The 18,018-nt window shown below is 38.8% G+C and overlaps 3 protein-coding genes across 3 annotated transcripts; 1 reads left to right on the top strand and 2 right to left on the bottom strand.

The window, feature by feature from the left end:
• Positions 1-1,054: 1,054 nt before the first annotated feature.
• LOC100183832 (protein asteroid homolog 1) lies at positions 1,055-7,347 on the bottom strand. The gene is made up of 12 exons (XM_018815043.2): positions 7,073-7,347; positions 5,675-5,770; positions 5,104-5,219; positions 4,579-4,766; positions 4,126-4,296; positions 3,558-3,792; positions 3,367-3,401; positions 3,245-3,297; positions 2,731-2,925; positions 2,224-2,357; positions 1,418-1,852; positions 1,055-1,299 (listed from the first exon to the last, which is right to left on the bottom strand). Exons 1-12 carry the CDS (start codon positions 7,216-7,218, stop codon positions 1,226-1,228), a joined length of 1,878 nt encoding a protein of 625 aa, XP_018670588.1. The 5' UTR covers positions 7,219-7,347; the 3' UTR covers positions 1,055-1,225.
• Positions 7,348-7,368: 21 nt separating this feature from the next.
• On the bottom strand, positions 7,369-9,581 carry LOC100186197 (protein FAM102A-like). The gene has a single exon (XM_002126120.4). It carries the CDS (start codon positions 9,311-9,313, stop codon positions 8,207-8,209), a length of 1,107 nt encoding a protein of 368 aa, XP_002126156.1. The 5' UTR covers positions 9,314-9,581; the 3' UTR covers positions 7,369-8,206.
• A 796-nt stretch (positions 9,582-10,377) lies between these two features.
• On the top strand, positions 10,378-17,376 carry LOC100181458 (26S proteasome regulatory subunit 6A-B). Its single transcript, XM_002126344.5, has 12 exons — positions 10,378-10,537; positions 11,477-11,557; positions 11,910-12,035; positions 12,429-12,536; positions 12,879-12,941; positions 13,425-13,562; positions 13,897-14,040; positions 14,449-14,597; positions 15,100-15,196; positions 15,530-15,675; positions 16,020-16,101; positions 17,091-17,376. The coding sequence occupies exons 1-12, from the start codon at positions 10,463-10,465 to the stop codon at positions 17,199-17,201; spliced, it is 1,320 nt and encodes a 439-aa protein (XP_002126380.1). The 5' UTR covers positions 10,378-10,462; the 3' UTR covers positions 17,202-17,376.
• The last annotated feature ends 642 nt before the right edge of the window (positions 17,377-18,018 follow it).

Here is an 18,018-nt window from a genome sequence, read left to right on the forward strand (position 1 = left end):
GATCTTCTTGCTTCGCGCTCATAGCGCAAATATAATTAGAATATACAAGTAATGTTCATTGCGTCGACGCAAAACGCGCATGGGGCCCCATAAAAAAACGCGAAACGCACGCGTAGAACAAACCGCATTGTGACGTCATAATAGCGCGCGGTCGTGCGTCTATTTACTGTGACGCAACTATGAACGAGCGAATTCGGCGCAATAATGACGCGATGTCATTCATATGACGTAACAGACGCGTTGTATAACTTGTATAGTGACGTAATAAAAAACCTTCGCGCGATTTCGGAATTAACAAATTAAACTTAAAGAATAAGTTTAAGCGCAAGACACAAAACTATTTAAATTATGATAATATTATTAATAGTATATTGGTATTATAATAGTAGTACATAGTAATATACAAGTATAAGATGTAATACAATATAGTTGATATAACAAAGCAATACTTAACTTATGTTGTTATAATCCCACCATAGTAGAAACTTCATGTACAAGCCACGTAGTTAGAAGTGAACGATGGAATGACTTGTGGTTGAAACGACACCTCCCAATCAACGTGGGATCGCCTTGGAGCAACAATAGTGTTGCCAGTACATTTATTATTTCTCATATTTATTTCTCCCCATAAAATAAATCACTCGGAAACACTGGGAGCTTGTTACGTCATACTATAGGGTTTATAGGTTAAATACGATCATTAAGACGGCTCTAGCAAAAATTACTACTCGCAGACGTGGCGGAAAGCACGCCCGGTGTTTGGTCAGAGGTGATGGGTTCAAGTCTCGACGCTGCTACCGCTTTTTGACTACTTGTCTTTAGGCAAGACACGCAACTCGAATTTATTCACACAGTTTAGGCATTTCGTTGGAGTGCGTCACTCGACAAAAGGTATCAATGTACGTAACCTATTTATCCTCTCATAGCAGGGCGACGGTAGTCGGTATAACACGATGTTTTGTTTCATACACCTCGTGCCCGTTGACGAGATACCACGTATGTAACTTATCTATACTCGCATGGCGGGGCAACGACAGTCGATATAACTAAGGTGTCAATTTCATTGGTTTTATTCCTGATAAAACGTATAAAAAACCACACGAGCACCATAGAAACAATATAAACTTTTGCTGCCATGCATAGAACCATTCCTTTGGCAAAATCTACCATTATTTCATCGATGTTGGTACGAAGTCCTGAGATGTAGGATTCAGTTACCACAACTTCACCCGTAGATAGCGTTATAGAGCAACAGGAACAAATCTTTTTCCTTCCCGAATCTCGACATGCAATCTGTTACTGGGGTTAAACGTAGTATAAGTACTATATGTGGGGTAAGATGGATACCGTAAGCATGTTTTGTACAATTAACAACGCCCGAGTAGGTAGTGAGGATACGGTTATATAATTATTTTACCTTTGTTTATGACGTCATCGGGTTTCCACGTCATTATGACGTCATAAACGCCCAATATCCATCGACAATCGATAAACGAAAGTTCAGGCTCCGGCAGAGGGAAACAGAGAGCTGAGTTTAAAACCAACGAAGATTTGAGACAGCATAACCACTCGGTGGCGCTGTGAGACGGCGAGGGGTCAAAGGTCGCCTCGAGGTCATGGTGAAGGTCACGAGCAACATCGTGTGTTGATAGAGATATTAGAACGGATACGACCAGGGCGCGGGGAGGTTGGGTGTGATGGATCCAGTATGACGTGGTTGCAACGATCAATGGAAGTCGGGTCAACTCGGGGTCACGCGCGATGTGGGAGATGAAATCGTTGAACGCTAGATGGCGCTGTGGGTGTTGTTGTTGGCAACCGAGTAAACAGCATAGAAGGTAATCCTTACGAGCTGTTAAGGGGGGGGGGGGTTAGTGTTGTATATGTGGGGTAAGATGGTACACGTAAGTGGGGTAATATGGTACATGTGGGTGGGGTTAGATAGTGCATGTACGCGGGGTAAAGTACACGTAAGTGGGTCAAATGTTTACTAGTTTATATAGCAGGGTGGGGTGAGATAGTCCATGTTTTCATTTTTTCAGAATATTTACAAAAATTAGATATCCGTATCCGCGCGATTTGAAAAAGCTTTGTTAATTGTTAAAAACACAGTAAATCTAAGATATTATGTGCTAAATCCATCTTACCCCACAGTATTGTATATACACATATAACCACATCTCACCCCACAGTTATATATACATATGGAACGCACACACGCACCTGTAACTTGGTGTCCCTCAAATTTGTTGCATTCAAACCAAGAGGTTAATATAGGATTTCTATACCCGTCATTACAGTCGCATGGTGCCGGTAGAGAGATTGGAGTGACGTCACGATATTTGTTTTTAATTGACCTTTTAAATATGCATTGGGTTAAGTATGGATGTAACTCATGTATCCTCACGTGGTTGAACACGGTAGTTGTTTTTAATTAACTTAGTGCTCGTTTACAAGTTACCACATATGTAACTTAGTGGGTGATTGTTTTTATGTCTGGCTGATAATTTGGACAACCCATCAGTGGCCACTAGGTTGGAGCAATTGTTTTTAAGTGTCTTGCCCAAGAATACATACGCCTACAATAGTAGCAGCGTCGAGCCTCGAACCCAAACCGCAGGTTACAGCTTTGTGGGTGAGCGTTTTATTTGTTACAAGAATAACATAACTACCAAACCTGGGGTGGCAGGGTGGACAGATCTGATGGAAGTTGAGGGAATATCTACTCACCGATCGTATTCTGTGACGTCACAGTTGCCATTATCCGAAGAATGCATCGCTAGCAAGCGGTAAATCGTTTGTCTTAAACTTCGACATCGCGTATGCGGCGACGGCTTCGACGGGTCTGACGTCACAATTAGAAGAAGAACAATCGTCTTTGTTCCATTCATGACGTCACAAAGGTTAGAGGGGAGTTTCCCCAAACTGAAATAAATTCGAACAATCACGATAGATGACGTCATAATAACGTATACGCGTGACTAGCTTCGTATTATTAACCAATGCGTCAATAAGTGACATTATGACGTAACAGAGGCAAACAAAAGTTCCCGAATAAAACGTCACATCCGATTGTTGCAAATATTTTAACAATGGTTTTTTAGTGATTGTTATGTCACAAAGAAACTCTTTGTTGACGTAACAAACAGATAATGGAAAACAAACAATATCCTTATAATTACGTCAGAACACACGCCCTGACGCAACAATGAATTTTGCTAAATCATGGTCACGTGGTACAAACCGAATAAACTGTTCCGGAATTGATTGGCATGTGACGTCACTCGCATTTTCCATCTGTGACGTTATAATTAGTTGAATGCAATGTCATTATTACGTCATAACACGATGTATTACGTCACAAACCTCTGTTTGATGTGGTGGCTTCGATTCGAACATATCTGCGCAAAAAAAACGATTGTTACGTCACAGAAGCGTTCGATAAACGGCAGATTAACAACCGTTTGTGACGTCAGATAGGTTCATTGTCGATTATTATTACCACGTGACTTGGCCCGCGGCATCTCCATACAATTATGACGTAACAATATTCTTACCCGACATATTGTGACGTTGGAGAAAGTTGAAGATCGGGGTTGGGTCGGGGAATTCCCTATAATGACGTAGACAGGATTCGATTTCTTGTGACGTCATCGATCGCTTTGATTCTTTGAAAGTCGCCAACAATTCATCCTTTATTGCGTCATCACGTTTATGACGTGACAACCACCGTAGTATGACGTCAATCTTTCGACGATTTAACGAATTTCGTCGATTGTTTCTCGTTTGTTTCTTAATAACAACATAAGTTTTTTTACATGAGTTAAATAAATGAGATGTCGGTTGGGGTAAAATGGGACATGTTTTAATTTTTTATCGTCCCATTTGATAGTAAACAAAAATATTTACAGAATTACCTAACTGTATCCACACACTACACGGCTTAAAAACTGCGTTGTTAATTGTTGGAAACACGATAAAAAAATATGGGATATTATGCGCCAACGGTGTCATCTTACCCCACAGTTTTATATGGCGTTTGTGCCAGAACGCTATAACGATATATAGTGATAACAATAAACTAAACTTAGTTATGTATATGACGTCATATACTTAATTGTTTACCTCACACAAGGCATTGACAAAGCTGGCAAACAAGTCACGTGACACCCAGTCGCATCCGGTAAGGACGGGAAGAAACGAGAGGACGCGATCGGTAACACGGTATTGTGACGTCATAGTGCGTTGATAATATGCATACCCGGTGACAAAGGAATGATCGCCACGTCTTTGGACCTGGGGCATGGAAAGTATGAATGTATGATGTAACTTGTTTTTCCCCATGGGGGGGGGGGGCAAAGACAGTCGTTATAACACGGTGTTCTGTTTCATACACCTCGTGCCAGGTTTCTAACCAACAATGGTATCAGGCTGCAACTAGCAGCGTCAAGCCCGTATCCTCAGTGGTAGGCATGCTAACTACTTTGCAATTGCATAAATTATTTGCATATAACCCAATGGTAGCGTGATTGAGCCTTGAACCCACAACCTTTATAACATAAACTATTTACAACACACCTGCTTCCAATGGAACAAATTCAAGGGGAAATACCCTTTATTGACACCAAGAACATAGAAATCACTGTCATTGGCCAACACAGATGCATTAAGGTAGTTTGCGATAGATACTATTGTGATGTCAGCATCTCCCTTTGTGAAGTAATAAGGGACATTCAGCTCTATCAATGCTTGTCTCATGACATCAGCTATTGGAATAATGATGTCATAATAACGTAAGAATGGTAAATCATTTTATGCTAAAATAGCTGAGGTTGAAAATAAATCAAGTATACAACTATATAAACAAAACATATTAACAATATAGTGGGTTGGGGTAAGATGGTTTATGTTTCTCTTTCATTTTCCCATTTGGTAGTAAACAAAAACTATTTATATGAATTATATTCACTTTTAGGAGCTTTGTTTTTGTAAAAAAAAAACAATTAAGGAAACATGGGATATTATGTACTAACGGTAACCATCTTACCCCAGGGGGTTATATATGTATCTTACTCCACAAAGTTTAGTTATAACTATTATTACTTGATAATAAAGGCAGCAATTTTGCTGAGGTTTCTCCCGCCCATATTTGTTTCATCCTTTTAATTGATTCCTCCATTCGTGAGATTCGAGTTTGTAATTTATCCTCATCGCTGTCTCTGTGGGTTGACAGTGAGCATGAGGTGTATGAATACACTACGTGTGTCTGGTGTATAAGAAGACACCAATGTTATAACTCGGCAGTGAGCATGAGGTGTATGAATACACTATGTGTGTCTGGTGTATAAAAAGACACCCATGTTATAACTCGACAGTGAGCATAAGGTGTATGAATACACCATGTGTGTCCGGTGTATAAGAAGACACCCATATTATAACTCAACAGCGAGCATGAGGTGTATGAATACACCATGTGTGTCTGGTGTATAAGAAGACACCCTTATTATAACTCAACAGCGAGCACAATGTATGGAAATACCCAGATACAGACAGTGAGCATGAGTTATGTCAGAAATCTCCACTGAGGTAATGGAAACTCCCATGCAAGAATGTTGAAACATAATCCTTCACAAACAATAGACAAACATCCCACAAATGTGAGAACAAAACTTACCCGTCGAATATGACTATTGTGTCAACTGAACATTGTTTCAGGTTGCGAAAAAATTGTTCAAATAAATCATGTAGTTGTTTATAATCGCCACCGCATCTGTAATGTTTGTATAATTACTTAAAGACTGTAATTACTTGACAATATCCCTTAATTGGTAGCACCACTTTTCACAAGTGCTTATACAAGTGTATACGTTCTTTTTAAGTGACATTTTATAATTTTTAGAGCTAGTTTTACATAGTGTCAACAAAACAATACCCTTGAATTGGTTGCACCATTTTTCACATGTGTTTATATAAGTTAAGTTGTATTTGACCGACAGTCCGACACGCGACACTACAGTATTTTTGACAGCTAGTTTTACAAAGTGTTAACAAAACAATAACCTTGAATTGGTTGCACCATTTTTCACAGGTGTTTATATAAGTTAAGTTGTATTTGAGCAACATTTCAGTATTTTTAGAGCTATTTTTACAAAAAAAAAACGATAACCTTGAATAGATTGCACAACTTTTTAATGGTGTTTATATAAATTAAGTCAAATTCAAAAATTGGATTTGACCGACACTCTAGTATACAGGTTTTACAAAGTGCTAACAAAACAATAACCTTAAATTAGTTGCTCTACTTTTCACATTTATTACATTAAAAGTTAAGTTGTATTTGACCGACACCTCAATATTTGAAATAATATTGTTAGAGGCAGAGTGAACCCACACGGCCACACCTTTCTATAAATAGGATATTCTTATTGCTTGAATAGATATGAATACGCACACCTTGATATGGTATGTGGTTTATAATGCGAACCGGTACCTACAGTACAATGTGTGTCTGGCACAAATAAAACCATTAACTTAACTACCGGCATAAGAAAGATGGGTCAATATAACCATATGACATAATAAAGTTTACTGTGACAACATCAAACAGTATTGTTACATCATTATATCGGTGAAAGGCCAACTATAAGCTTGGGTTGTTCTCATTATTTATTCATATGTTCTTTTTTCAAAACACAAGTTGTATGTTGGGTTTAACAACTTCAGTTTTGAACTGATATGTTCTGTATGTCCAATTGTTATATTTTATATATATATATATATTTTGTCATTTTGAATGAATGTAACTTTACTAACTTATTTATCCTCTCCTGATAGGGCAATGACAGTCGTTATAATTTGGGTGTTTTGTTTTTATACACCTTGTGCTCGCTTACGAGGTACCATGTATGTTATTTAATAGGAGGCACCAACCAAGTGGTCACTTATGGGTTGTAGCAGTCTGGGTATTGAGGTAATGCAACAACCCTAGCCTAAATTGCAGGTCCCATAACAGGCACACTGTAGAACCTCATCGTTATATAATACAACCCCCTCCCAACCAAACACAACATACCTCACATCAAGGTTGTTTTCAAAATAAACATAATGTAGAAACCCGTAGCCATCGACCACCATGCGTTGCCTAGCAACCGATGTTCGAGTGAGGAACAGTCGTTTATTCTCGTTAATAAACGAAGTCAAACCAACCACTCCCATCATAGAAATAATATATATTCCATCTTCAAAATTGACTGCTTAATTAAACGACAATAATCTTTTTTGCAATGTCATTTTTGCGGCATTGTGAGCTATTACACAGGCTATGACATCACATACTACCTACAACTGCATCTATGACACAACAGAAGATTAGATTTTGTCACAAACATGTAATGAATAATTCGTATTTCAAAACAAATTAGGAAACACATTCAGTAACTTGTAGGTGCAAAGCTCAATCAGGCAAGCCGTCATGCGAGCTTGAAGAGGAATCATGATAGAAAAATAATTTTATAACAAAGTGGTTTAAGAGAAATTACTTAATTATAAAAGCTGTGTGGAAAGTTAATGTTTAATTAAGAAACATCAAGTTCAGTTATTGTATAATGGTTCACATTGGGTTGAAATCTACAATAAATATGTTTTACATAAACACCACGCAAGAAATGAAATAGTTAAAAAGAATCAACCTTTGTATGGAATATAGTGCATTGTGATGTAAGAGAGACAATTAACATTCAAGCAGACAATAAGCCCCTTGTCACAAAACAATTAGTCTTCGTTAATATGGCTGCAATATTTTGCATATGAACACTAGAAAGCAGTCCAGAGCAGTCGTTATTTAAAATATTTAACAGAGCATAGAAATAACATACAGTACTTCTTTATGACATCACAATCACATTACTACAGAACAATATACTGTGTTTAAGGTAAAATAGAAAACAAAGTCTTATTATGACATCATCAACCTAATTGTTGAATACGAAATCAAAGCTTTAATAGAAGAATGGCCTAAAAATACAGTCGTGTTTTAATTTTTTTGGGGGAAAAAAATTAGATATTTTGATTGTTTTTAAACCTTGGGGAATTAGATTTTTATATTTAAAATGAACATTTGCGTTTGTGGGGTGAAGCACATTGAGTATTAAACGTTAAATCATCTCATAACTTTGTACTATCTAGATCTAAGACATATAAGTTCAAATCAGGAATCGTAAACCACAGAGGCAGAGTTTGTCCGACTATGTGATGGTTCGAACACCACGGGATGAAAAACCCCCGAACCCACACGATTGTGGAGCGTTTGACCCCCAAGAGCCGTGGTTCCGTCGCTGGCCACGTAGAGCTGTAAGTTGTCCCCATCGCCCGTGCTGCTGTTGTGAGTGAAGTCGTGGCTTTCCATTAATTTGTTGACGACGTCGTCGGCGTCAACGCGTGTTTCGCCCATCCTGCTTGGGGGCAAGTCGAGTTTACCGTGGGGCGGTGGGGGACGGGGTGGAGGCCCCATGCGACCTGGGGTGGACGGGACACGATGGGGTGATTTTAAACCAGCTGAGTCATGCTCCGTAACAGACTCGGGTGAATTACTTGCTTGACTTATATTGCTCGGGGTTCTTGAGTGTAGCGAGCTGTAATCAGAACGCTTCGACTGCTGGCTTGTTGAGCTTGCGTTACGAGTATGTCCGGGCTCAAATCTTTCAGCTATATCCGGGGTTTTCTTCCGTTTTGGAGTTTTCCTCGGCAAGCTTCCAAAACCACTACTGTCGCTGTCCAACCTCGGCACGTCTGTCTCATCTTCTGCATCGGGGATATGGAAACTTGGGAGGTCGCGAACAACTGGGATCTTGAAGCATGGATCTCCTGATGTTAGATGCATGCCCAGCACAATCTTCAATATAGAGTTATCCAAGCGGTTCTTGTCGTCATACCCCTCCAATAAGCAGTGTCTGGAGGTTTGCCCTGACCCAGCGTACTCTGCCAAGTTAAGATCAACGAAACCGACTTTTGCGGCGCTCCTGCCACCCCGGACCTCCTTTCTCACTGACACTCTAACCACACAAGGGTCCAAAACTCCTGTGTTCGGGTCCGCTGACATCTTGCATGAGAACTGAAACTTTGAGCGCCATGAAACGCAATGATCTTTCACTTTTTCACGTTCCGTGCTATTCACATACGTCCCCCCATTACGCAGACGAACTTTGCAATATAAGACTTCGGTGACAAACGGCACAAGATTTAATTCATCCACCAGCAACGAAGTTTGGAACTTAAATCTTTTCTTCGTCATTCCCAGCGGCTTTAAGAAGCTCATATCACTTAGTAAATATATTCCAATTTAACTTAAGACATGGCTACAATCTAGTTTTACCTTAAAAAAGACGAATCTTTTACAACATGTTCTTACTACAATGCGGACAATTTAGAATAAATCGCGTAATTGACGTCAGAATTTTAAAAAGTAACCGAAGATTTACTGCGAAACAAACGTCATTTATCGTCACAGTTCAGCGTTTGTTACACCGCCAACCACGGGATCACAACAATCAAACTTTGTGACGTCAGATATCCTTCTCCGAAGTCGCCGATTCTAATAGTGACGAAACAATGCAGATTACAAGAACCCATTGACCCGTAACGTTTCAAAATTTTCTAATTTTCTTTTTTCTTTTTCCACTATGAGAGAATGTCATAGACAGAAAATATTATTGGACACGTAAGCTTCTGAATTTTAAATATTTGATAAAACATTTGCTTTACTCAGTTCTTATTAAAAAATTATCTAAACTAAAGATATGTAATTGCAAAACAAAAAGTCTTTCAGATGTAGTTTTTAGATTTATTTTTTTAGAAAGATGTTTATAAATAACATAGAGATCTTATACATACAGCGTTGGTCATTGTTATTAATTTCTAATTCCATTGTTTGAGTAAAATTTAGATTTTTATCGCGATGTTTTAATCGTTTAAGCAACGGTGTAGGTTTAAGCTAAAGGTATAGCATGATTTTTTTTAATTTTAAAAGTTTGTTGTTTTGATTTATATGTAAGTTATTTATGGAGGTATAAGTAACGTAATGTGCTTGATTGAAAAGTTTGGATCCGCGTAAGACAACTTCTTTAGTGAATTTTCGTCGGAAATAGTTTAAGCGTGCATTCGTACCGATTTTTGATCTAAATTTATTAGGTTTCATACAGCAGTACTGAGATTACAAACGACGGATTTTTTTTCCGAATTAGAAAAAATATGGAAATTCTTTGCGGTTAAATCTACATTTTTTCTAATCAGGAATGTGTGACTTAACTGACTTGTACCATTTTTTTAAAAAATTATAATCATCCATCATTTGCCAACCAGTAATTTAATCTTTAATGTCACAGAGGATTCTACTCTGGTACCAAACATTACACTATCTGTCAAATTTTTTTACATCTTTTAATAAATTTGAAACAAAACATCGACTATGGCGCCCCCCGCTGTTGGAGAACCTGCTAGTGGCGACATCACCGACCAACAACAAATATTTGACAGTCCAGAGGTCTGTGATGTCATAATGACTTGTAATTTAAATAAGCCTACCCTTGGGTTATCGATGGTTGCCAGTGTTGCCACTCCAATGCTAAAACTTACAGAGTAACCCTTGGCCAGCTACCTTAAATAATCTTCCCTATATAGCAAGAACACGCTATGGTTTGGGGTAACAGGTCAATTCCAGGCCTCACTGTAGGACCTTACCCATATAGAATAGAATGTGCATATACAATGTTGGGGTAATGGGTCAACTATGGCCTAAATCCCAGGTTCCATGGCTTGCCTTACTGTATAACCTCACCCATATAGAATAGAATGTGCGTATACAATGTTGGGGTAATGGGCCAACTCTGGTCTAAGTCCCAGGTCCCATGGCATGCCTCATCATAGGACCTTACCCATATAAATAGAATGTACATATACAATGTTGGGGTAATGGGTCAACTATGGCCTAAATCCCAGGTTCTATGGCCTGCCTTACTGTATAACCTCACCCATGTAAAGTAGAATGTGCGTATACAATGTTGGGGTAATGAACCAACTCTGGTCTAAGTCCCAGGTCCCATGGCATGCCTCATCATAGGACCTTACCCATATAAATAGAATGTACATATACAATGTTGGGGTAATGGGTCAACTATGGCCTAAATCCCAGGTTCTATGGCCTGCCTTACTGTATAACCTCACCCATGTAAAATAGAATGTGCATATAAATGTTGGGGTAATGGGTCAACTCTTGTCTAAGTCCCAGGTCCCATGGCATGCCTTATCATAGGACCTTACCCATATAGAATAGAATGTGCATATATAATGTTCGGGTAATGGGCAAACTCTGGCCTAAATCCCAGGTTCCCTGGCGTGCCTCACTGTAGAACCTCACCCATATAGAATAGGTACAGCTAAACTACATTAATATTATATGAATGATATTATTTTCCCACCACAGGAAAGCCTTGGGGAAGAAGTTCTTAAAATGAGCACGAATGAAATCAGCAGCAGAACTAAACTACTTGATAATGAAATAAAGGTTTGATGATTTTACTTAAATATGCTAATGTGAGTATTAATATTGAATATTGCACACAATAAGTATTGCCAATAAATGCCAAGAATAAGTATATTGTTGTTTTTACTATTAATGTCGCAACAGCATAATACTTCATAATCACCAGAAGAATGCTAATGTTGTAATTGTAGCAATGTTGAGTCCAAGATTGTTTTTATTAGAATAGTTAGACTTCACACTTTTGTGTGCGAAAACGATGAGAAAAAGGCAATTGAGAGAGTAAGGTAAAAGAAGAAGGTAGTGTCGGTAATTACGCAATACCGAATGTGATGGACTAAGTTTTAATTGCCACATAATTACCCAACACCCGCAGATAATGAAAAGTGAAACGATGAGAATCGGGCACGAACTTCAATCCATGAAGGAAAAGATCAAAGAAAACGCTGAAAAGATAAAAGTCAACAAAACCCTGCCTTATCTTGTTTCTAATGTAATTGAGGTAAGATGGGATTATTGAGTCAGTGTTCGTGGATGAGTGGTTGGGTGCTTGCAGTGTAGTTAATGTGGCTCCATTGATTAATGTGGTGAATGCAATATACTTTGGTACTGTCTGTTTTATAGACACCTAACGGCAGGGTAAAATCTGGGGTGACATTGTTAAAATACAGTTACACTCATGGTTGTCAAACATAGGGAACCTCATTGATTAATGTGGTAAAAAATGTCGAAACATCAATTTATAAAATTAATATTACAAAAATTTATGATACTTTAAAATCTCTGTTTTTTCATTCCCCATATTTTTATCTTCTAAATTATAATATCCCATATTTGACACTGGTACATATTAATATGATGTTTTCCATCTAACATCTCACATTTCCTCCCACAGCTCCTGGATGTTGATCCTGATGAGCAAGCAGAGGAAGATGGAAGCAATATTGACCTCGACTCACAAAGGAAAGGAAAATGTGCCGTTATCAAAACATCAACGCGACAGGTGGGTTGTGGTATGATATATGTGTCGTATGACAGCTTATATTACAGATCTTGTGCTGCGAAAATGTAACAGGCAAAAATCAAGTCTAGCCAATTTTATAATATAAGAGATATATATAGTAGGGTGGGGGAAGATGGGACACCATTAGCACATAATATCCAAATATCCTAATCGTGGTCTATGGGAGTCGTGAGGATACAGTTTAATAATTAATTAAATGTTCTTTGTTTACTACCGAATGCAACGAGAAAATAGAATGAAAAGGTGTCCCATCTTCCCCATCCTACTATACTTCGCCCAATATTTTTTAGTATATATTAAATCTTATGAAATACATTCCAGACGTACTTTCTACCAATCATGGGATTAGTTGAACCTGAAGATTTAACACCGGGTGATCTCGTGGTGAGTTGTGTTACATGTGGATATTAAGCCAGTGAACTATTTACACCAATATGTTGCTTTAAGTTATTTTTAATCCAGAAGAACAGTTTATGGAACATATATTGTGTTATGCCCGCTAGGCTGCTACCATTGTGGGAGTATGTGTCCTTTGGTAAGACAGTTAGTCTGGCACTATGGTTCAGTGGTTTAGCTTCTCTGCCCTTAACCCAGAGGTTACGGGTTCATGGCTCGTTGCTGCCACCATTGTGGGCGTATGTGTTCTTGGACACCTAAGAGACGTTGCTCCAAGTCTCCGTCCTAGTTGTTACTAATGAGTTGTCCTGGCACTGGTTGTAGCACTTTGGGTAACTCCTGCTTAAACCACAGAAGCACAGATCTAATGCCGTGCCAAGCTGTAGGACCTCACCCACGTACAACAGAATACTATACTTGGCAGCAATATAGAAGAATATCCCGCCATGTAATATTTACCTTTCCTTCCAGGGTGTGAACAAGGACTCATACCTAATCTTGGAGAAGTTACCGACGGAATACGACTCGCGTGTGAAAGCCATGGAGGTGGATGAACGACCAACCGAACAGTATTCAGATATCGGGGGATTGGATAAACAAATACAAGAGGTATGGCTGAAAAATATTCACAACAAAGTTACATACGTGGTAACTCGTAAGCGAGCATGAGGTGTATGTACTGTTGTTTCCCCGACACGCGAGGATGAGTAAGTTACAACCACACATACTTTTATATATACAAGCATTCCAGCCATACAGAATAAGAAAGGAAAACAAAAACCACCCTAAATAACCTCACCCATATAGCAAAGAAAACATCATATCATATTTTTGGTTATAAAATGTACATATACAATGTTGGGGTAATGAGCCAACCCAGGACTAAATCCGACGTCCCTCTGCATGACCTCACCCATATAGAATAATAATCATGTTATTCCAGTTGATTGAAGCCGTGGTTCTTCCCATGACCCACAAGGATCGGTTTGAAAGCATCGGGATACAACCCCCTAAGGGAGTGTTAATGTACGGACCTCCTGGGACGGGAAAAACATTATTGGCGCGTGCGTGTGCTGCTCAAACGAAGGTAGGATCATAGGATGGTGTGTGAACATACATGGTTGGTGTTTCTGTGGGGGGTAGGGTATGGACTAAGGGCTACTCTAGTCTAAATCCTAGTTCCTATAGTGTGCATATAGAATAGAATGTGCTTATACAATGTTGGGGTAATGAGCCAATTCTGGTCTAAATTTGAAGTCCCATGGTGTGTCATATATAACCCAGTCTTAACATTATATTAAATCAAAAAAAATATATATATATTTTTAGTAATATACTGATTTAGATTTACCTTATCTATTGTGGTATGTGGGTTTACTACTTTTGGATTATAAAATAACAGTATTTTTTATATTTAAAACTTCCCTATACTTATACATGATAAATATGCAGTGCCTATTTTTGATGAATTACCCAAAGTATTTCTCATGATTAGTCGACCTTCCTGAAGTTAGCTGGTCCCCAGTTGGTCCAGATGTTCATTGGGGACGGAGCAAAGTTGGTGAGAGACGCCTTCGCGCTGGCCAAGGAAAGGAAACCAGCGATCATATTTATTGATGAATTGGATGCTATTGGCACTAAAAGGTAAAGGTGTGGTTATTTGGCAACGAGCATGAGGTGTATGAAACCACCATGTATGGTGTGCAACACCCGTGTATTAAACCCCTTGGTTTCCCACCTTAAGGATAAACATGAAAGTATCCTAACTCAACAGTGAACATGAGGTGTATGAAACCACCATGTATGGTGTGCAATACCCGTGTATTAAACCCCTTGGTTTCCCACCTTAAGCTTACTTGACAGCGAGCATGGGGTGTATGAATAAATTTATAGGTGATTGTTTCTCTATATGACAATTTAAACAACCCATTAGTGACCATTGGGTTGGAGCAATTGCTGTTAAGTTTCTTGCCCAAGGACACATATGCCCGCAATGGTAGCAGCGTCAAGCCTTGAACCCATAAACTTGTCTTTACGTTGTGCCCTTAACCTACTGTACCATGACACCAGATTTTAACATACACCTTCAATACTTTGGTTCATAACCAAAGAAGATTAAATGATAATGATGTTTTCCACTTCCCAGGTTTGACAGTGAGAAGGCTGGTGATCGTGAGGTTCAACGCACAATGTTGGAGTTATTAAACCAACTTGATGGATTTGAACCTTATAATGATATCAAGGTATATTGGTTTGTAAAGTATAATATGCCTCTCAGCAACAATATATCAAAGTAGTTTCACACACTTTTCACATGTATGAAGTACATCGAGGCATTTCCAGAGCACATTCACACACTTCCATGGTTGCAACTCCTATGTCAACAGAATCTGAAAATAAGCAGACATTGCTTTTAATTATTTCATTTTACTCTATATGGGTGAGGACCTGGTCAGAAGATTTAGGATTTGGGCCAGTCATAGGCGGATACGAGGTGTATGAAACAGAACACCCGTGTTATACCGAACTATCGTTGCCCCGCCATGCGAGGATAAATAATACACACCCCCCTCCAGGTTATCGCGGCAACGAACAGAGTCGACATCCTCGACCCAGCGTTGCTCAGATCGGGTCGTCTTGACCGAAAAATTGAATTCCCTGTTCCTAATGAAGAAGCTCGTGCCAGGATCTTACAGATTCACTCAAGGAAGATGAATGTTAGGTGGGTTGGCTGTTTCTTCACGTTTGTAACTTTGTGGAGGTTTTTTACCATTTTTTTCTGTATGGCTGATAAATAGACAATCTGTTAGTGGCCACTGGGTTGGAATAATTGAATGAATGAGTGAATGTAACTTATTTATCCTTGCGTGGCTGGGAAACAACAGTCGTTACAACACGGGTGTTCTGTTTCATTGGTGGCCACTGGGTTGAAGAAATTGTGCTAAGTGTCTTGCCCAAGGACACATATGCCTACAATGGTAGCAGCCTCACTTTACCCTGTAACCTAGAACCAAATACACCACCCACTGTACCATGGAGTTTATTACTTAATATACTGTTATACAGTGCTGATGTAAACTTTGAGGAACTAGCTCGATGCACGGATGATTTCAATGGAGCTCAACTTAAAGCTGTTTGTGTTGAAGCTGTAAGTATATATGTACATGTTATGGTATTCTAATTGGCATATAGGTATAGTGTAGCTGTAAGTATATAAATGTATATAGTAGGGTGGGGCAAGATGGGACATATTAAGCACATAATATTCAAATATCTTGATCGTGTTTTAAACAATCAACAACAGTCTCTGGTAGTGGTGAGAATATGATTTTATATTTCTGTGAATGTTCATTGTTTAAAAATGGGATGTGAAAACAGAATGAAATGGTGTCCCATCTTCCCCATCCTACTATATATAGTGTTCTAATTGGTATATATGTATAGAGTAACTCTATAGCCCTATGTTATATAGCATTCTAATTGGTGTATTAGGAATGGGAATTAGTATTAAATGGGTCCCCGGTCCCATATATTATTTTTACACTTCATGATATATAATGTTTTATATGCAGTTACCATTAAATGTTCAAGGAGACATACGCCCATCATAGTGTTTTAATAGGAATATAAATGTTTTGGGGCATATGGATCAATATTAAGAGGGTGTATGGCTGATAACTTAGACAACCAATTAGTGAGCTCTATGTTGGAGTAATTGCCGTTAATTGTCTTGCCCAAGGACACATACGCCCACAGTGGTGCCCACTACAACTATAACACACACTTAGAATGGTAGCAGCGCTAAGCCTTGAACCCAGTATCCTTTGGTTTTGCGCGTTGTGTCAAGCCGACAATAAAACATTAAATAAATGGACCTAACGACTACTGTTATACCACGAGTGTTCTGTTTCATACACCTCATGCTTGCCAAATGTCATGGGCCTCTATCAGGGTTCTACACCACTGCGAACTGAGAGCCACACACTCATTATTTCAAGTTTTAACCTTAGAGCAATTACTCTTAAGTGTCTTGCCCAAGAACACGTACGCCCACAATGGTAGCATGATCGAGCCTCAAACCTGGATTCTTTGGTTACGTATAATTAGTGCCCTTGTTACAACCTTATATTTTCTCAGGGTATGATTGCGTTACGTAGAGAAGCGATAGACCTCACCCATGAAGATTACATGGAAGGCATACTAGAGGTTCAAGCTAAGAAGAAAGCCAACTTACAATACTATGCCTAGATTTTCAACAACAATTAGACTTTGCAATGTTCACCATTTTGAAACTGTTGGGATTCATAAAGTTCCGTATTGCGAAAATTTGTTCATGTTTTGCTGCTGGACTTGGGTATATGGTGGTTCGATTGCGTTATTGACATTCAGATGGAAATAAAATGATTTCGTGACCAATATTAAATGGGTTTGTAGTGTTTTTTTTATATCTTTAAGGTATAGTATTTTATATCTGTGAGGTCCTACAGCAAGGCATAAGACCTGAGATTTACGGAGTTGGTTCATTGCCCCAATATTGTATATGCAGAATCTATTCTATATGGGTAAGGCCCAACAGCAAGGCGTGGGACCTGGGATTTATACCAGAGTTGTCCAATTACCCAAACATTGTATATGCACATTCTATTCTATATGAGTGAGGTCCTACAGTGAGGCACGCCATGGGACCTGGGATTTAGGCCAGAGTTGGCTCATTACTCCAACACTGTATATGCACATTCTATTCTATATGAGTGAGGTATTACAGCGAGGCATGCCATGGGACCTGGGATTTGGGGCAGAGTTGGCAGACCCTTCTAGAAACTATATTATTGAGTGTCCTTGGTGGGTATAGACGGTAGCATCCTGCCCGTTGTGGTAATCTACCTACATTCCAGGTCTCCAGGCATGCTTTACATTAGTACCCAACCCTAAAACCCGCTTCCCGTATTTTCCGTGAAAAATACAATATCTATAAAATGGGGAATTACCCTTACGTTATCTATTTATTTGTTTCACGTGCGTTATATTTTGTCTGAAAGGTGTTATATTAAAAATATATTAAATT

This window comes from Ciona intestinalis, unplaced genomic scaffold, assembly GCF_000224145.3.
Source record: "Ciona intestinalis unplaced genomic scaffold, KH HT000025.2, whole genome shotgun sequence".
Lineage (NCBI taxonomy): Eukaryota > Metazoa > Chordata > Ascidiacea > Phlebobranchia > Cionidae > Ciona > Ciona intestinalis.

Coding starts and splice junctions, on each gene's coding strand:
- LOC100186197 (XM_002126120.4), bottom strand. CDS start 9,313: ATGAGCTTCTTAAAGCCGCTGGGAATGACGAAGAAAAGATTTAAGTTC.
- LOC100181458 (XM_002126344.5), top strand. CDS start 10,463: ATGGCGCCCCCCGCTGTTGGAGAACCTGCTAGTGGCGACATCACCGAC. Junction 12,036..12,428: donor TTGTTTCTAATGTAATTGAG/GTAAGATGGGAT, acceptor TTCCTCCCACAG/CTCCTGGATGTTGATCCTGA. Junction 16,102..17,090: donor AAGCTGTTTGTGTTGAAGCT/GTAAGTATATAT, acceptor ATATTTTCTCAG/GGTATGATTGCGTTACGTAG.
- LOC100183832 (XM_018815043.2), bottom strand. CDS start 7,218: ATGATGGGAGTGGTTGGTTTGACTTCGTTTATTAACGAGAATAAACGA. Junction 4,767..5,103: donor ATTGCTGCCTTTATTATCAA/GTAATAATAGTT, acceptor TTATTCCAATAG/CTGATGTCATGAGACAAGCA. Junction 1,300..1,417: donor CGATGACGTCATAAACAAAG/GTAAAATAATTA, acceptor GTTTAACCCCAG/TAACAGATTGCATGTCGAGA.